Here is a 20,319-nt window from a genome sequence, read left to right as displayed (position 1 = left end):
CGCTGCATTGTACTCCAAAGGAGAAGGTTGGATATGATCCCTGGACATACCCAAATCCTTAGCCGTCCCGGGACCCCTCCTCCTTCTGGGATCTTCTCTTCCCCCATCCCCCTCACTGCTGATGTTTTTTTTTTTGCTTGTTTGACTCTCTCCTTGGGTTGTTGTCTTTTAATAAAAGAATTGTGTTGGTTTGAAAGCAATCTTTATTATATTAACTGAAAGCAAAAAGAGCCCTGCAAACCACCATACAATTGTGTTAAACCCACTTACTGCGTTGTCGACACCAATCACCTAGCATTACAAACACTGCACACCCGAGCATAGCACCAAGTATTAGTGGCTTTCAGCTTCAGATTGCAGCCTCAAGGCATCCCTCATCCTTATGCCCTGCTCAGTGCCCCTCTAATAGCCCTGGTCTCTGGCTGTTCGCACTCAGCCTCCAGGTGCTGAGCCTCTGAGGTCCAGACCTGAGTGAAGCTTCACCCTTCCCTTCACAAATACGGAGTGTCTAGCATCTGGCTATAAGCATAGGAATATAGTCATTGGCCAGGTCTAGCCTTCCCATAGAAGCAGCACCAGTGGGCCTTTAAACGGCCAAAAGCACACTCAGCAGTCATTCTGCGCTTGCTCAGCCTGTCGTTGAACTGCTGCTTGCCGCTGTCAAGTTGACTTGTGTATGGCTTCATAAGCCACGGCATTAAAGGGTAGACGGGGTGTCCCAGGATCACAATGGGCATTTCGACTTCCCCTACGTTGATCTTCCTGTCTGGGAAGAAAGTCCTTGTTTGCAACTTCCTGAACAGGCCAGTATTCCGAAAGATGCATGCGTCATGCGCCTTTCCAGACCAGCCTGCGTTAATGTCTGTGAAACGCCTATGGTGATCCACAAGCACCTGGAGAACCATTGAGAAATACCCCTTGCGATTATTATACTCGGTGGCTAGGTGGTCTGGAGCCAGAATTGGAATATGCATGCCATGTATCGCCCCTCCATAGCTAAGGAAGCCCATTTGTGCAAAGCCATCCACAATGTCACACACGTTGCCCAGAGTCAGGTCATTCAGAACAGGATGTGATTAATGGCCCTGCACACTTCCGTCAACGTGAGTCCAATGGTAGACTTTCCCACTCCAAACTGATTAGCGACCAATTGGTAGCAGTCTGGAGTAGCCAGTGCCACGTGCTTCTCCAACATCAGGACCGCTCTCATTCTCATGTCCTTGTGCATAGGGCTGGGGTGAGCTCGTCACACAGTCCCATGAATGTGGCTTTCCTTATCCGAAAATTTTGCAGCCACTGCTTGTCATCCCAGACGTGCATGACAATGTGATCCCACCAGTCAGTGCTTGTTTCCTGAGCCCAAAAGCAGCGTTCCATGATAGTCAGCACCTCCATGAATGCCATGTGCAATCTTGTGTCGTAGCTACTATGCATGGAGAGATCAATGTCCTCTTGCCTTTATAGTTTAAGGAATAATTCCACTGCCACTCATGACGTATTCGTCAGACTGAGCAGCATACTGGTCAACAGTTCGGGATCCATTCCTGCAGCCCGAAGAGGAAGGGCGCGCAGTACACAAAAGCATTGAAAGATGGTGCCAAATGTAGACGGAAGCACAGGGATTGCTGGGATGTGAAACAATGCATCACGTGGCATTGGGACTGGACCCAGGATGCCCCGCGACCCCCTCCGCATTCCCACAAGTCTTAGCGGCAGAAGAGAAAGAGGTGCTGTGTGGGATAGCTGCCCAGAGTACACCACTCTGAATACTGCTGCAAGTGTGAACATGCTATTGCATAGGCAGCTGACAGTGTGAACACCTAACAGCGGTTTCCCTTCAGCGCTCTCTGAGCAGCGCTGTAACTGTGCCAGTGTAGACGTGCCCTTACTAAAGACAAGATATACCACATCTGTTGCTTCCCCCCCCATCCACAAGGCTTGTTATCCTGTCAAAGAAAGCTGTTAGGTTGGTTTGACAGGATTTGTTCTTGACAAATCTATGCTGACTGTTACTTATCACCTTATTATCTTCTGAGTATTTGCAAATTGCTTAATTATTTGCTCCATCATCTTTCTGGGTATTGAAGTTAAGCTGACTGGTCTGTAAATCCCTGGATTGTCTTTATTTCCCTTTTTATAGATTGACACTATATTTGCCCTTTTCCAGTCCTCTGGAAACTCTCCTGTTTTCCATGACTTTTCAGAGATCATCACTAATGGCTCAGCTATTTTCTCAGTCAGCTCCATGAGTATTTTAGGATGTATTTTATCAGGCCCTAGTGTCTTGATGATATGTTTAATAATCAGCCACATTATCTCAGGATTGTGAGTGATCATGAGACAGAACTTGAAGATAGGATGGTCAGTATAATTGATAATCAAAGGATTTACCAAGAGGGAAATAACTTGATCAGTCGATTGAAATCAGTTGTAGTGGCACTTGACGGACTCCAAAAGAACACATCAACAATTGCTGTAGCCTACAAAGTATAGTTGGGTCTACTGATAAATGAAGATGTTGCACCACGCAAAGTAAAAGTACAAAAGATTTCCTAAGGCAATTACTCCTGTACACATGTTGGCCAGCCTTCTTCATGCAAAATATGCAGGAAAGAAATTTGTCTGCTGAACAAGAAGAAATTGTAAGACAGTGGTTGCACAGCAAAAATGCTGACTTTCTGCCATATTTACTTGCATTTAAAGTAGAAGAATTGCTGTATTCAAACTCAATGTTTTCATCCACTATCAAGGAAAAAGCTTTCCTTTAATATAGTGGGGAAAATCTAAAGAGTGCTGATATTCCATCTGACTTCATAGAACTGGTAGTACAATTGCATATGTCTCAAGTTCAGCAAGTATAGAACAAATCTTTTAAACTTTGGATACATTCAAAACTGAGGAATAGGCTCGGGCTATCTGCTCCTTCGAATTTGGTCTTCTGCCACAGAATGCTATGTGGCCAAATATGCCTGGACTTGTAGACTACAACTCTGCATGTTTCTGATTGTTTAATGCTTCAAACCTACAGCTCTGGATTATTGTCATTTTCACATAATTGGATGTTTTTGACTTTTGTTTATTTAATATTGAAAATATGAAGTGAATCATGACGTGTGCCTTCCTTGGAAAAATATCCAACCAAAGTATATACAGACATTCGGACATTCACTATTATAATAATATATATTAATATTACACTCACTGCAGTTTTACTTTTTATTTGTACAGCCCTAAATTAATCTCTTGATCTATTGCCTTAGGTAACCACAACTAAAACTAAGTGTAATGTGCATATGCATTAATGTAGCAGTTTTTAAACTGGAAAATGCCTTAAACTGGGACTAGCTGGTTTTTCCTGAGGTGGTAAAAGACGTGATTTTACATGGTAAAAAAGCACCTCTGGAAAACAGCATGCCATCCTTGCTTCAGGTTCTTCCTGTTTGTTCCCCATAGTCCTTGCATTTGGGTATAGACATTTGTCATCTTAATCCTGTCTAGTTTTCAAATGTTTCGTTTGATGGTGCTTCCATCATGTCCCTTCCATAGTCTCTTAAATTTCACTTAGTAAGTTTCCTGAATTTTCCTTAATTGCATCCAACCACTCCAAGTTGTATCCCCTTGGGCATCTCTCTGAAAGTCCCTCTTTGAGCCTCCCAAATATAGGTTTATCCAGCTGTAATCTGAGACCTGATTTGCTTTCACCTCACTGACTGAAGCTTGTGTGCTAGTTGCACCAGTTTACACCACTTTGCTATCCTTGTGGTAGCTCTATAGTTAGCCGAGAGAACTTTAAACTCCTCCAGTTCGTCTTTAAACACGAGACGGAAAACAGTTACTCTGAGAAAAACCCAAAATGTCACATCTTCTCTTACTGATTTGATTTAAAACTGTCTGAAAATCTTTGGAAACCAATGAAAACATAAGGCAGGCTTGAGTTTGAGACATCTACAGGTGTTAGATCTACAACTTTATTCAGTCGTCTTCTCAGTCCCCCACAGTTTTGGGGGAGAGTCTTGGACCCTCTGTATTAGATGTTTGAGAGTCCAGGGCATGACAACTTGGATTGTAAACAGATCAAAACTCCCTAGCCTCTCTGAAATGTGTAGGTTTGGGGGAGCAGATTAAATGTGTGAATCTGTCAGAAGTGGGATGCAAGAGATGCTAGCTGCAGGAGGGGGGGATTAAGAAGTCCATGGAGGAATGCACTGAGACGTTCTCTGGAGCTTTCTCTCAGAAGGCGTAGTGGCTGGAGTTCAAACAGCTGCAACTGACCTTTCGATGACTTTAGCGTGCTAAGTCAGGGACATAGTTCTCCCTTTACGGTGCTTGGTTGTGTGACAGAAATCAATAACTAATGGCAGTGTGGGTTACACAACAATGGGTTACGTGCAATGCTGGCACTGTGCTCATTCATGCTAGGGCTGGTAGTAAAAACTCCCCGGGGGATCTTACAGGAAGGCAGCCAACCCACTGGAGACTTTATACTTGCTTGACTGTTTATAATTGAAAGGTAAAGAAGTTCAGGAAGTATTGTTTACCTTTTCCGAAGGAAGTGCTTTTTTTTGTGACATGGCAGACTGCCAAGTTGATGCCAAGCTATGCAACTTTCACTTAAATAAGCTGAACACACAGGCATGGGAGGCTGGCTAGCAATGACTTTTCTGGTGTATTGGGAGAATGAATGGGCTGGGAGAGTAGAAGCCGTTTGTGTGTGTGCGCCTGTGATGAGAGTGAGAGAACTGCATGCTCATGAATGAGCTGGATTGAAAACCCCTGTCTGCTATTTATCCATAGAACAGATATAACAAAGGCAAGAGCATTATATGAACAGCCATCAGTTAGGAATCTTAGGCACTACTGATCTGCATTAGAGTCAAGCCAGTGCCCTAGAGGTGAACAGCTCTGCATCCTGTTAGTCTTCTGAGGGCTTGGCTACACTTGCAGGTATGCAGCGCTGGGAGTTACAGCTGTCTTTGTACAGCTGTGTAGGGAAAGCACTGGAGTGTGGCCACACTGACAGCTACCAGCGCTGCATTGTGGCCACATTTGCAGCATTTGCAGCGGTGTTGGGAGTGGTGCATTATGGGCAGATATCCCACAGAGCACCTTGTCCAATTTTGGCGCCGTGGGTTGTGGGAAGGGGACGGAAGGGTGCGGGTCATTCTGCTTCCTGTCCCAACGCCCTGTGATGCATCGCTACATATCCCAGCAGTCCCTGTTTTTCCGTCCACGTTTGGCGCCATTGTGACTCTCCCAACGGTTTCTGTGCAGCGCAATTTCTGTGGGAAATGGAGCCCAAACAGCTGAGGAATATGCTGATGAGTCTCGCCAGCACATCACGTTTGGCAGTTGAGCTATTCCTTAAGCTCCAGAGTGATGAGGAGTCTGACGATGATAGCGAGTTGCCTGACGCATACGACACAACATTGCTTGTGGCATTCACGGAAATGCCCAGCTCTGTGGAACGCCGCTTTTGGGCTCGGGAAACAAGCACTGAGTGGTGGGATCACATCGTCATGGAAGTCTGGGATGACGAGCAGTGGCTGCAGAACTTTCGGATGAGAAAAGCCACTTTCATGGGACTGTGTGATGAGCTCACCCCCACCCTGCGGCGCAAGGACACGAGATTGAGAGTTGCCCTGCCGGTGGAGAAGCGAGTGGCTATTGCAATCTGGAAGCTGGCAACTCCAGACAGCTACTGATCGGTCGGGAACCAGTTTGGAGTGGGAAAGTCAATCGTTGGAATCGTTTTGATGCAAGTTTGCAGGGCCATTAATCACATTCTGCTAAGAAGAACCATGACTCTGGGGAACGTGCAGGGCATTGTGGATGGCTATGCACAAGTGGGTTTCCCTAACTGTGGAGGGGCGATAGATGGGACGCATATTCCTATTCTGGCACCACCCCACCTAGCATCCGAGTACTTTAATCGGAAGGGGTATTTCTCTGTGGTTCTCCAGGCACTTGTGGATCATCGTTGGCGTTTCATTGACTTTAACACAGGCTGGTCTGGAAAGGTGCATGATGCACGCATCTTTCGGAACACTGGCCTGTTCCGGAAGCTGCAGGCAGGGACTTTTTTCCCGGACAGGAAGATCACAGTAGGGGACGTTGAAATGCCCATTGTGATCCTTGGAGACCCCGCTTACTCGTTAATGCCTTGGTTCATGAAACTGTATACAGGGAAGCTTGACAGGAGCAAGGACCGGTTCAACTAGAGGCTGAGCTGGTGCCGAATGACTGTGGAGTGTGCTTCTGGCCGTTTAAAAGGGCACTGGCGATCTCTGTATGGGAAGCTAGACTTGGGGGAAAGCAGCATCCCTGCGGTTGTATCCGCGTGCTGTACTCTCCATAATATTTGTGAAGGGAAGGGTGAAACATTCAGTCAGGAATGGGCCTCCGAGGTTCAACGCCTGGAGGCTGAATTTGCACAGCCAGAGAGCAGGGCTACTAGAGAGGCCCAACACAGGGCTTCAAGGATTAGGGATGCCTTGAGGGAGGAATTTGAGGCTGAAAACCAACAGTAACGTTTGGTGCCTTGCACAGGAGTGAAGTGCAGTGGTTACAATGTTAGTAGGAATCTGTTTTTCCTAAACTGATTTGCAGTGCCTGTTTCTTTCCTGGGCTACGGTATCTTTGACTTTCTGCAATAATAAAGACTGTTTTCAAAGCCAAGAATTCATTTATGGAAAAGAAAATAGCTTTATTGACAGACACACAACATTTTGGGAACCTAAAAGGGCAGGGAGGTGTGGTGGGGAACTGTACAGTCACAGGTTTGAATATGTCCTGTCTGGAGTGCTGTGCAATGACTGCTGCACTTCAAGATGTCTGTACTGCATGGTGATGGGGGTTGAGTGCAGAGGGTAAGGGTCGTAGTTCTCAGGGCTGGTTGGTGAACGTACAGGTGTTGGGGGCAGCTGGCGGTGGTAAGAACCTGGATGCTGGGGAAGGGGGTTTGGAGCTGACATTGGGGCACAAGAGAAAGAGCTTTGGGACGGGGGGGGGAGGCCAGCGCGGTAGTGCTCTGCCTGCATGGCCACGAGTGCCTGGATAGAGTCCGCTTGGTGCGCCAGGATGCTTATCAGCTGCTTTATGCTTTTCTTCCTGGCCGCTGCCTTTCTCTGGCGGATCCTGCTTTCCCTTTCCCTCCAGTCCTGCAGTTTTTTATTCTCTCTGGCAGAGTGATCCATAACTGCTTTTTAGCAGGTCGCCTTTGCTTTTTCGTGGCTTCTTCTGCTGGTTTTGGAGTCTTTGAGCTGTTGATAACACGGGCAACCGAGAAGTCAAGGTCGCTTGTGGAAAGGCAAAAAAAGCAACAGTTAGAGACAGCATTGTTTATATCTCAGACAGTTATTCCCACACAGTGAAGGAGTTTACAGTCTTCACTTTAGCATAATTTTCCCATACCAAAGAGAGCGCACATAACCCACAGGAGCCCCGAAACGGTGAGTAAGGGGGACTGATTGCTTCAGGGCTGTGCAGGGGTTTCTGTGCTTTGGGAAATGCAAACAGCTGCAGGGGGCACTTACACTGAATACTCTCCCAACATCTTCCACAGGAATTAATCCTGGAAGATATCTCGCTGCTGCGGGTCACCTGGGAAGGGGGAATGATTGCTTCAGGGCTATGCTGGGGTTTCTGTGCGTTGGGGAAAGCAAACAGCTGCAGGGGGCACCTACACAGAACACTCTCCCAACATTTTCCACAGGAGATAATCCTGGAAGATATCTCGCTGCTGCGGGTCACCTGGGAAGAGCGGGAAGGTCTTCTACAGCAATGCGGATTCTGCCCTGACCCCTATGCAGCTTGCCTATATGCAGCAATGGTCCCCCCCCACCCCTCGCAGCACAGTGGCGTGGACACGTTAGCCTGACTGGGACAAGGACCACAGTGGCTCTCCCTATAAACTTGTGCAAGCACGTTGCTCACGCTCTGGCTGAAACTTTTGAAGAGATTACCGACGACAATTACCGCAACATGCTAGACCACATCAATGGGCTATTCCACATCTAGGCATGCATGCATGCAGCCCTAACCCTCCCTCCTCTCCCAAAACATTTCCATCCTGAAAATAAAAGCCACTTACCGGGAACCCGCTCCTCTGCTTGTCCTTCACCAAATACTGACTGCTGCGACTGGCTACCTTCCTCCTGGCTTGAGAAGAGCTCCTGGCTGCATGCCTCCTGGGACTCCGAGGTGTCTCCCCCCACCCCAGTACCCTCACTCTCGGTTTCCTCCTCTCCCTCCCCACTCTGAAGTGTCCATCGTGGTCCTCGGATTGGCAGTAGGGTCACCCCCAAGTATCGCGTCCAGCTCCTTGTAAAAATGGCAGATCGTGGGGACAGCACCGGAGCGGCAGTTTCCCTCGCGGGCTTTGCAATAGGCACTCCGCAGCTCCTTCAGTTTAACCCTGCACTGCACCATGTCCCAGTCATGGCCCCTTTCCAGCATGGCCCTTTATGTCTGCCCATAGGTATCGTAATTCCTACAGCAGGAGCGCAGCTGTGACTGCACAGCTTCCTCCCCCCAAACACTGATGAGGTCCAGCAACTTGCCATTGCTCCATGCTGGAGCTCGTTTGGTGCGTGGAGGCATGGCCACCTGGAAAGATTCACTGATTGCACTCCACACCTGGCTGAGCAAACAGGAAGGGGATTTTTAAAATTCCCGGGGCATTTAAAGGGCGGGTCTCCTTAGGCCAGGGCTGTAGAGTTCGAACTGATGAGCAGAGTGGCTGAGCAGGCATTTTGGGATACCTCCGAATACCTCTGGAGGCCAATAAGCGCTTTTGGTGGCCACATTGGCGGAGCAGCGCTGCATCACCAGCACTGCAATCATCATTCCCCAGGCAGAGGTGGAGTACATGCAGCGCTGTAGCCAGGGAGATACAGCGCTGTATGTGCCTTGCAAGTGTGGACGGTGAAAGTTGCAGCGCTGTAAAGCCACCACAAGCGCTGCAACTCTCCAGTGTAGCCAAGCCCTGAGTTAACCGTTTCCCTCACTTCAGCATTACTTTTTTTTCCCTATGCTCTCTCCTTGTTTTCTTTCTTTTCCCCTTGTCTGTGTGGTTTATTACCTTTGGCCTTATCTAGGTCACAAACCATCCACAGAAAAGGCTCTGTGACTGGAGTCACAATGTCCAGGACACAACTCTGATACGCTTTGGCGACCATGAATTACGCAAGTTTTCTTGTGGTGGTGGTAACGGACTCATTACACAAGAGCTAACTCTGGTGGTCAGCAGTATTGCAGAGCTGGTGACCTTCAGCGTGGATTAAAGGGCTGCTCTCCACAATTGTGTGTGTTTAATTTTGAAGAGGCATGATCTTGGCTCTCACTCAATATGTCTGCAGGGAGCTTGGGGGAGCTTTCCCATCATTGTTCTCTCTGCTACTCTAATGCAGTTTTCTATTCTGTCAGCATTTACACTCCATTCACCTCAGTGCACTCTGTCCCCTGGAACCACCACATGGGGATGCTTCTATGTCCATGTTTTGTTTTTCAGGGCAAGTGAAGAGTAGAATGCCGTTATTTTCAGAAGAGTCTGGCAATGAGTCTGAAAACACTCATTTGGTAACAGGAGCAGGTTGGATTGGAGGTAATAGCTGACGTTGACGTGAAAGGCAGACTTCTCTTGACACCGTTCAGCGTAGGCTCTGGGGCTTATTGAGCTAGACTCTTCAGGAGTTCTGCAGGGAATCATTTGCCTAGTTTTGAGTCTTTGAATGCTTTCCTGGAAGCTCTCTGCAATGTTACTGTATTGATCTAAGCAAAGAGATTGGAAGTGAGATGTAACTGAAACCTTTCTCTCCCCCCACAAAACTATACAGATAAATGACTGCTAAAGGGGCTGGCATGCACGTTCTGTATGTTGCATTCCAGGTGCTACAGTTCTTCTTGCTTGAATTCCTTATTTATTCCTGTTTCCTAATCTTTTGCATTTGCATGTCATCTGCCAATTTTTTTGAATCCTTTATCAGTGTGAAAAATAGATCCTTCCCCTCTGTGTGGCTTCTTTAATTTAGAAAAATCTCTTGGTTCATCTCATTTTTTTCTTCTGATTGCAGTAAGATGACAGCTTTAAAGAATGCTATCAACTTGAAAGTCACACTTGTGTCTGAACTACCTACTCTAGTTACAGATAACCTTGGATATCTTATACTGGAAAGAAATTGATGAGAACAATCTTTTTTTTTTTTTTTGTACAGGTGTATAATCAATTTCACTTTCCCTAGTGAGCACAGTGTACCATTATGCATCCATGCTATGTGTTGTGTTGGTATCATTTTATTAAAAAAATCATATCCCTAACCAAAATGTCTATAACTGTACAAGAATTGTGTATACGTCTGACCTTAGATTTTGCAGGAGCTGCCATATAAGTAATAGTATTATGTAATTAATCCTTTCCCTCTAGTGTGGCATAAAAAATGTTACTTACCCAAGGTTAAGAGAACTTTTTTGAAAAGTTAATAAACTTCCATCAGTCTCCATCTGGACAGGCAAGTAGATTTTGTGCTTTAGCTGGTAAACTTTCGTGGCAAGTTTCCACAGCTGTGTGGCAGTGTCAGGCTAGAAGAAGTCTTGTGGATGGGGCAAACGTGACTTAAGTGCTCTGATTTTATAGAAACCTTTTAACAATCATGCCGTTTCCACAGTCACTTGTTCAGAATGGCTTTTATAATACAAAGAAATAAATGCACTTTGTTTAAAAACAAAACAGATTCTTCTCTGACAGTAAAATTCTCTTACATTATCACCACCTTTAGATTTTTTAAAGACAACCTATAATGGAAAAAAATCAGTGCCCTTTTTCCTTGTTTGACTAATGAAGAAAATTTAAGGGTTTCTGCTTTTTTTTTTTTTTCGTAAGAAATACCAGGTCTTGACTTTCCTGTGTTTGCTGGAGAAGCAGTGTGTTCATGGGATACTGGAAGCTGAACAATTGTGGAGAAGAGCCTTTTAGTCAGAATACTTAAAACTATTTTGTTTAACTCAAACATCTGACACATACTTAAGAGGAAAGTTTTGTGAAAGAGTCAACATCCCTTTCAGTGGAGGGCTGGGAAAGCACTCTCAAGTCATCTAGAGTACTCCAGCAAAAACAAGAACACACAAATTTTTAAAATCAAAAGTAAGCAAGAACTGGTCTCGGGGTATGTGTCTTTTTACATAAACAAAGGGCAAAACCAAATGACGCCTTCCACCACTAGCACCCCCCCAATAAGTCAGACTTGTTATTCATTGAGTTCTCTTTGTTTTCCAGAGAAAATTGCTTAAGATTGCAAAGCCACAGACGCAGCTGTCTGGCGTGTGTCTCGGTAGAACTTTCTCTATCCAGTGAGCCTATTGCCAGGGAGGAAAAGAGAATAGTTTGCTTTATGGCCATCTATCTTACTGGTAAGGAGTGGAGGCTATTTTGAGGTTAGCCACTGGAGCTTAAATTGTAAACAGGTTGAGGCACTTACACAGATCTCTCCATAGATGTTAACTTGGGCTACTGAGTTTGTGGATTCTGTTCATTGCTAGCTTGGTTAAAAATGACCCGATGTTCTTAGCTGCTTCTGAGTAAATATAGCAGTTGACAGCTGTAGTTGAATTAATGCACATGTAGAATCAACCTAAAATTCGATGACCTTCCTATATTAAACAGGAACCTGTACTTTTTAATGGAAGTGTTTAGTGCTATGGTAAGGGAGTGGGATTTCTGTGAAGGGAGTAGAGGATCCAACTCACAGCACGCACAGAGACTTTAAGAAAGTTCAAACTTTCTGCAGATTGACCGTGTCAGGTAGAGCGTGACAAAGTCTCTGATCCCAGGTGAATAGTTTATCTGTCCAGACAGAAGGAACTTGCCTAGACAAGTAGCTTTGCAACAGCTCTCTAAAATTCTGCCAGTTCTGTAAATCCTGTTACCTCTGTAATAGAATCATAGTTATTCGTAGATTGTCTTGTATTTCCCACTAGTCGCAGATGGGAATTGGGGTACAGTAGGGTAATAGCCAACTTTATAATAGGGTATTCAAGGGTTTATATATTATATATTTTCATAGTACTTGTCGCCCCAAAGGTTACAACAACAGCTTACAAGATACAGTGATGTATGCACGTACCGCACCACTGAAATGTGGACACATTTGTTGTGGAAAGCAACAACCACCTCAGCAACTAGTGTACTGCACAACAGTATGCAAGGATGAAAACGAGTTGACTGAGGAAAACAGGACAAAGCCCTGTTCTCTTAAAATGCCTTGGGATCCGTTGTGTCCACAGGGAACAGACTGGAATTCCTGTTTTTGTTTTGGGTGTTTTTGTAAGTCTTATCTGAAAGCTCCCCTACACTCACGTTCTGTTAACTTTTTAATGTTGCGGCTGGAGCATGTTTAGACTAATCTGTAAATGAAGGGATTTTAAATTCAGAAACAGTGGAACCATAAACTTCATGACATGATGGAAGAAAATAATTGTGAGAATATGGCAGTTTGGAGAGTGTTCCGTGGAGTCTGACTGGTACAAGTGTACATTCTGGGGTCTGGACTTAGCCCACAAAGACCAGCACATACAAGTCGTATCACCAGAAATTATGGCACTTTGGGGTGCTTGTTCCAATGGGTTGCAATAGTTCTGCGAACTATCATTTCCAAGTGTCACATGAGTTGAATTTTTCTTTGTACAAGAGTACATAGTCTCTTTCAATCTTGTCAGCTTGCATGTGGTTGCAGTGCTACTTACAAATGGGAAGAGATTCCCAAAGCAGGTCAGACAGTCTAGGAGGGAACATTATACTGGAATGAGCTACCACTAGCTTACTCAAATGAACAAGTAACTCCCCTGTGAGCAAGCCAGCTATGATCTGAGTTTGCCACTTCCCTGCAAAGAAAGCATTGCTTTACAGATTAGTTAACTCATCAACACTCGTGATGTCAGCATGTCTTTTTGACAACTTGGGAATCCCTTGTCCCTATCAATTGATTATTTTCTGTTTCTATAAGGACACAGAGAGTGGCTCAAAGGGGTGGTAGCTGTGGCTAATATGATTGTGTTGAGCACCGGTAGTGTGCTTAGAATTATCCAAACATAAGATGTTCCTGTCTGATAGAGTTTGCAATGAAGTAGTTTGTTCAATGAATAAGTGTCAGGCCATTGATGATAGGGACTTAATGCAAATCTTTTTTCAGGTCTGGAACTCTAGCTTCAAATCAATCTGGTCACAGTGCAGGGATGCAGTTGAAGCTTTTGAGTTGAGGATCACTGTATTTTCTCTTGCTGGAAACAGTGATAAAAATGAAAGGATATCTGTGGGTAGGGCAGCAGGAGATAAAGGGGGAAATGAAATAGCAATCTGAAGTACTGGTTGAAGCTTTAAAATGGAAATGTAGAGGGTAACAATTTGTCTGCCGTTTTGAATACCTTACCTACAACATATGGAAAGCCCCACTTTAAATGGTCTTTATGTGAGGCCTGGTCCACACTATGCAGTTAAATCGATTTAAACAGCGTTAAATCGATTTAACGCTGTACCCGTCCACACTACAATGCACTTTAAATCGATTTTAAGGGCTCTTAAAATCGATTTCTGTACTCCTCCCCAATGAGAGGTGTAACGCTAAAATCGATATTACTATATCGATTTAGGGTTAGTGTGGACGGAAATCGAAGTTATTGGCCTCCGGGCGGTATCCCACAGTGCACCAGTGGCCGCTCTAGACAGGTAACTGAACTCTAATGCACTGGCCAGGTATACAGGAAAAGCCCCGCGAACTTTTGAATTGCATTTCCTGTTTGGCTAGCATGGAGCTCTCATCAGCACAGGTGACCATGCAGAGCTCATCAGCACAGGTAACAATGCAGTCTCCTGAGAATAGAAAAAGCGCACCCGCATGGACCGCACGAGAGGTACTGGATCTTATTGCTATATGGGGAGAGGATTCAGTGCTATCAGAACTGCGTTCCAAAAGACGAAATGAAAAAACTTTTGAAAAAATTTCCAATACCATGAGGGAGAGAGGCCACACCAGGGACTCAGTGCAGTGCAGAGTGAAAGTCAAGGAGCTCAGACAAGCCTACCAGAAAACCAAAGCAGCAAACGGCAGATCCGGATCAGGGCCAAAAACATGCCGCTTCTACGCTGAGCTTCATACAGCTTTAGGGAGCTGCGCCACCAGTACCCTCCCCCCTTGTCCATGGATTCCGAGGTGGGGGTTATAATCTCAACCGTGGATGAGGATTCAGCGGAGGGGGAAGATGACGAGGAGGAAGAGGAGGAAGAGCTTGCAGAGACCACACAGCACTCCATTCTCCCCAACAGTCAGGAGCTTTTTGTGACCCAGACGGATTTACCGTCCCTGCCCTCCCAAGCCACTAGCCCAGACAGTGAAGCCATGGAAGGGACCTCTGGTGAGTGTACCTTTGTAAATATAAAACATAGTTTAAAAGCAAGCGTTTTTTAATGATTGATTTGCCATGAGGTCTTGGCATGCATTAGCAGGCATTAAAGTTACTGGAACAGTTTGTTAACATGTCTGGGGATGGAGCAGAAATCCTCCAGGGACATCTCCATGAAGCGCTCCTGGAGGTACTCCAAAAGCATTTGCAGAAGGTTTCTGGGCAAGGCAGCCTTGTTCCGTCCACCATGGTAGGACACTTTACCACGCCATGCATGTAGCAAGTAATCTGGTATCATTGCATGACAAAGCCTAGCTGCGTAAGGTCCCGGTGATTGCAGGCATTCAAGAAACATCCTTTCTTTATCTCGTTCCGTTATCCTCAGCAGAGTGATATCGTTCATGGTAACCTGGTTTAAATTAATGTATTTTATTAAGGGGACAGAGCTGGCCATTCCTACTGAGCTGCTTGCCTGTTACTTAAAAGAAATCCTTCCTTTGCAGGTGGCCAAGCGGGGGGAGGGGAAGGGGATTAATGGCCCTGAGCTTTTTAGCATTTGGCCAGCAGGAATCTTCCCAGCTACCAGCCAAGCGGTGGGGGGGAGTGAGGGGGAGGAGAAAGGGGGGGTGATTAGCAGTGATCTGCCATTATACCAGCCATGCGGTGCGGGGAGGGGTAAAGCAATTCCCTTAGGGGTAGGGTATGGCGTCTGCTGCTCCTTGTAAAAGCAGCAGCACAGGGAGAAGCTGTATGCCTTACCATGACCGCATGCAAGCTGAATTGTGATACCCGGACCTGCATCTGTGTTGATCTGTTACACCACAGCCGCAGGCACTAAATACTAAAAGAATCCAAATGCGACCTTGTAGTGAAATCACATGTGCTATGTAAGGTGAATAGTGTAGTTCAGTGTGAAAGAGTATAACCATTGTTCTGTGACATGTATCTTTTATAATCCTTCTATCACTATTTTCCCCCACTCATGCAGCTGCAAATTTTTCAAGCCTCCCTACTCCATCTCAAAGGCTAGCTCAGATAAGGCGGAGGAAGAAGAGGACACGAGATGAAATGTTCGCAGAAATCGTGGCAGTAACCTGCAATGAAAGAGCTCATCTGGGGGAGTGGAAGGACGTGGTAGCAAAGTACAGGAAAGATGCCAGTGAACGTGAGGACAGGAGGGACCAACGTGAGGATAGGAGAGACGCTCGAGATGAGATGTGGCGGCAGGAAGATCAGAGGTGTAGGCAGGAACATCAGCGGTGGCGGGATGCAACGCTGGAGCTGCTGCGTGATCAAACTGACATCCTCCGACGTCTGGATCTTCAGGAAGAGCAGCGGGGTCACAGACTGCCACTCCAGCCCATGTTTAACCACCCTCAGTACTCGCCATGTTCCATATCTTCCACACCCAGACGTGTAAGAACGCGTGGGGGAAGGCTTTCTGCACCCGCCCACTCCACCCCCGTGGACAGTCCAATCAAAAGGCTGTCATTACATTGAAATGTCCTTAATGGCCTTTTTCTTCCCTCCTATCCTCCTCCCAAACCACTCCCGGGATACCTTGTTATTTCTCTTACTCTTTTTATAATTAATAAAGAATACAAGCTTTTTAAACGATAGTAACTTTATTTCCATAAGCAAGCTGTAATGGAAGGGGGAGGGTGGGTTGCTTGCAGGAGGAGTCAATAAAGGGGGGAGATTCATGAAGAGGAAACAAACACAGCAGTCACACCGTACCCTGGCCCATGATGAAACTCGTTTTCAAGGCTTCTCTGATGCGCACCGCTTCCTGGTGTGCTCTTCTAATCGCCCTGGTGTCTGGCTGCGCGTAATCAGCAGCCAGGTGATTTGCCTCAGCCTCCCACCCCGCCATAAAGGTCTCCCCCTTACTCTCACAGAGATTGTGGAGCACACAGCAAGCAGCAATAACAAAGGGGACATTGGTTTGGCTGAGGTCTGAGCGAGTGAGTAACGTTCTCCAGCGAGCCTTTAAACGGCCAAATGCACATTCTACCACCATTCTGCACTTGCTCAGCCTGTAGTTAAACAGCTCCTGACCACTGTCCAGGCTGCCTGTGTATGGCTTCATGAGCCATGGCATCAAGGGGTAGGCTGGGTCCCCCAGGATAACTACAGGCATTTCAACATCCCCAACTGTTATTTTCTGGTCTGGGAAGTAAGTCCCTTGCTGCAGCCGTTTAAACAGAGCAGTGCTTCTGAAGACGCGAGCGTCATGAACCCTTCCTGGCCATCCCACGTGGATGTTAGTGAAACGTCCCTTGTGATCCACCAGTGCTTGCAGCACCATTGAAAAGTACCCCTTGCGGTTTATGTACTGGGTGCCCTGGTGCTCCGGTGCCAAGATAGGGATATGGGTTCCATCTATGGCCCCCCCACAGTTAGGGAATCCCATTGCAGCAAAGCCATCTACTATGACCTGCACGTTTCCCAGAGTCACAACCTTTCGTAGCAGCAGCTTAATAATTGCTTTAGCTACTTGCAACACAGCAGCCCCCACAGTAGATTTTCCCACTCCAAATTGATTCCCGACTGACCGGTAGCTGACTGGCGTTGCAAGCTTCCAGAGGGCTATTGCCACTCGCTTCTCCACTGTGAGGGCTGCTCTCATCCTGGTATTATGGCGTTTCAGGGCAGAGGAAAGCAAGTCACAAAGTTCAAAGAAAGTGCTCTTACGCATGTGAAAGTTCCGCAGCCACTGCGAATTGTCCCACACCTGCAAAACTATGCGGTCCCACCAGTCTCTGCTTGTTTCCCGGGCCCAAAATCGGCGATCAATGGGTAGAACCTCCCCCATTACCATCAGGAGCTCCAAAGCGCGGGGGCCCGCGGTTAGGGAGAAATCAGTGTCCAGGTCCTCATCACTCTCATCGCCGCGCTGCCGTAGCTGGCGTAGCTGCCTCCTCCTCTCCTGCGTTTGCAGTTCATGGTTCACCATAGACAGCACGAGAATGCATGAGGTGTTTACAACGTCCACGATCGCGCTACTGAGCTGAGCAGGGTCCATGCTTGCTGTGCTATGGTGTTTGCTCAGTTCACCCAGTCAAAAAGGCGTGAAATGGCTGTCTGCTGCTTTCAGGAAGGGAGGGGTGAGGCTGTACCCAGAACCACCCGCGACAATGATTTTTGCCCCATCAGGCACTGGGGTAGTAACCCAGAATTCCGAGGGTCAGGGAAGACTGTGGGAACTATGGGATAGCTACCCACAGTGCAATGCTCCGGAAATCGATGGTAGCCTAGGACCATGGATGCACACCGCCGAATTAATGTGCCCTAGTGTGGACGCATAAAATCGACTTTATAATATCGGTATTATAAAACCGGTTTTAGTTAATTCGAAATTATGCTGTAGTGTAGACGTACCCTGACTCTTGCTGCCCATCAGCAGCTCAGTAATACTTCTTGACCCTTAACTTTTTCACTCTGTCCAGGCCAGCTTTCCAGTTGAGCCATGTGGAGCCAGACACCTCTGATCAGATCAGAGGTGAACACCCAAATTCCCCATATTGGTGGCTGCATTGCTTTCAAGGAGGCATGTAGTCACCAGCGCAAGGAATTCTGAGGTACTTTTGTGATGGGAAGTCTTGGTGTTGCTCTGTGAGAAATAATTTCTACCCACAAACATAAGGGATAATGGGGAGGCAACCCAGATGAGGCTTAAATGATTTTTAAGGGGCAGTGTAATAAATGTACGCACACTTCTGCGGCAAAGCTTGATTTTTCCTTAGAACTGTGTGAATGGGAGCTTCTGCCTAGTCTCTGGTGGATTTTTGCCTACTGCACAACTTGCCATTGTTGGCAGTCTGTTTGTAAGAGGGAGTAGCAGCTCAGCAGGATTTGGAGGTGCACTAAAAGCGCTGTGTGGGAAAGCCAGCTCAATGCCTGTCTACCACCCCCTGGCAGCATGCACTATTGCTAATCGTTCAGTATCTTGAACACCCAACTTAGATAATTGTACAAAAGGAGACATCTGAATGAATGTTTGTGACACTTATGGCTGGGTTTCAACCTGTTTTATTTTTTGTTTAGGGTCATCCAGTAGCCGCCACCCAAACCAGGTGACTCCAAAGAAGAGTGGCCTGAAGAATGGGCAGATGAAGAGTAAAGACGATGAGTGTTTTGGAGATGACATTGAGGAAATCCCAGACACAGATTTTGATTTTGAAGGGAACCTGGCACTTTTTGACAAGGCAGCAGTGTTTGAAGAGATTGACACTTACGAGAGGAGGAGTGGCACTCGCTCCAGGGGTACCCCCAATGAGAGGCCAGCACGCTACCGGCATGACGAGAACATCCTGGAATCAGAGCCCGTCGTCTACAGACGGATCGTCGTACCCCAAAATACTAACAAGGAATTCTGCACTGGTATGCTAGTCTGTTTACTTCTGAGGATGCTTATTCCTTGGCTCTTCCAGGAGATAACTGGGAAGTGTTCCCACAGGGGGCATCTGTCACCTTAGTGCAACAAGCAGGTTATTCATTTACAGAGGCTTGGATCCTTACACTGTACCACAGTATTTGCAGTATAACCCTCTTTATCTGCCATGTTTCAGACATTAAAAGCATTAAGGTAAAAGGGGATATAAGGCCAGGATTTGGAGAAAAGGAGCTACAGTGGAACAGAGTTGTCTTGTGAACTGTCAGACTAGGTTCATGTGACTTGTGATAATTGGAACCAAGGCTTAGCTGTCAGTAGCATGAAGAGCCTGTGTGGATTGACTCCTGGCTCCTGAGAGGGTTGTCTCAAGATTCAGTACATGTGACCATCTTGGCACTTTTGGTATCTTGTTTGTGATATGAGGCAGTACAGTTCATGAGCTTCTGATGTTCTGCCTGGATTTGAATAGCAGCTGCCAGTAAAGCTGCTAACATGCTTTATTGTTAAAAATTTGAAATCTAGTCAATTTAAAATGATGAGTTGAAAGTAGTTTCAGGTGCTATATGTATTCCTGAATGTCCATGTCCAAATGTTGTAGTTGTACAGTTATTCTCTTTTTATAACCACTTTTGTTTGTTGCTGTGTGAAAGGTCCAGACAAACAGGAATCTGCATGTAGTGCTGTTAGGTGCACAAAACACGTTCTGATACCTAGGGAGATACACCCTCCGCCTCTCACCTCCCACCCACCCATTCCATTTAAAGTAATCTTAGCTGTTACAAGAATGTAAAACTTGATTTTTAAGTGGTGATGTTCCTTTAACTTGAAGTTTTCATCATGTGAAATCCTGTTGACAAACATAATTCCTTAAGTGGCCCGAACAGTGCATCTCAATACTAGCTGCAGCACTTCTACACTTTCCAGGCCTGTGCAGAGGTTAATAGCACTGTTTAGTGCAAAGCATAGTATAAGCAGTCATTGTGCAAGTTTTCCCCAACTGTGTGACTGCACCCCTGCAATTCCAGTACCAATATCTTCCTAGCAGACAGCAAGCTGTCAGACCGAGGGATTAGTGATGTATGGGTCAGTGAGTTATATTTGATTGCAGTAGTCGTGGAATCTGCATATAGAAAATGTTTGTGTTTGGCCAGGGGTGGGCAAACTTTTTGGGCCGAGGGCCACATCTGGGTGGGGAAATTGTATGCAGGGCAGGGGGTTGGGATGCGGGAGGGAGTGTGGGGTGTGTTTCGGGGGGGCGGTGTGCAGGAAGGGGCTCAGGATAAGGGATTGGGGCAGAGGAGGGGTGCGGGGTGTACGAGGGGGCTCAGGGAAGGGGGTTGGGGTGCAGGAGGGGTGTGGCGGGGGATCGGGGCAGGGGGTTGGGGTGCAGAAGGGAGTCTGGGGTATGTTTCAGGGGGGTTCAGTGTGCAGGAAGGGGCTCAGGATAAGGGATTGAGGCAGAGGAGGGGTGCGGGGTGTACAAAGGGGCTCAGGGAAGGGGGTTGGGGTGCACAGGGATGTAGGGGGCTAGGGTG

The 20,319-nt window shown here is 46.6% G+C and overlaps 2 protein-coding genes across 9 annotated transcripts in view; both read left to right on the top strand.

The window, feature by feature from the left end:
• Positions 1-20,319, top strand: part of EDC3 (enhancer of mRNA decapping 3) — a 74,927-nt gene that overhangs the window by 30,859 nt on the left and 23,749 nt on the right. For 7 of the 8 annotated variants that reach the window (XM_050966809.1, XM_050966807.1, XM_050966804.1 and 4 more), the window contains 2 exons: positions 9,509-9,601; positions 18,436-18,771. In XM_050966809.1, coding sequence (XP_050822766.1) covers positions 9,509-9,601; positions 18,436-18,771 — 429 coding nt within the window. The remainder of the gene's footprint in view (positions 1-9,508; positions 9,602-18,435; positions 18,772-20,319) is intronic. The other variant, XM_050966810.1, reaches the window with a different exon arrangement.
• LOC127057776 (uncharacterized) lies at positions 10,218-15,973 on the top strand. Its single transcript, XM_050966839.1, has 2 exons — positions 10,218-14,400; positions 15,377-15,973. The coding sequence occupies exons 1-2, from the start codon at positions 14,187-14,189 to the stop codon at positions 15,886-15,888; spliced, it is 726 nt and encodes a 241-aa protein (XP_050822796.1). The 5' UTR covers positions 10,218-14,186; the 3' UTR covers positions 15,889-15,973.

The sequence above is a fragment of the Gopherus flavomarginatus genome, chromosome 9 (genome assembly GCF_025201925.1).
Source record: "Gopherus flavomarginatus isolate rGopFla2 chromosome 9, rGopFla2.mat.asm, whole genome shotgun sequence".
Lineage (NCBI taxonomy): Eukaryota > Metazoa > Chordata > Testudines > Testudinidae > Gopherus > Gopherus flavomarginatus.
This window is presented reverse-complemented; position numbering and strand designations above follow the sequence as displayed.

Excerpts from the sequence above, each read along its gene's own strand:
- LOC127057776 (XM_050966839.1), top strand. The coding sequence starts at position 14,187 with ATGGATTCCGAGGTGGGGGTTATAATCTCAACCGTGGATGAGGATTCA. Across the intron at positions 14,401-15,376 it reads AGCCATGGAAGGGACCTCTG|CTGCAAATTTTTCAAGCCTC; the intron begins GTGAGTGTACCT and ends CCACTCATGCAG.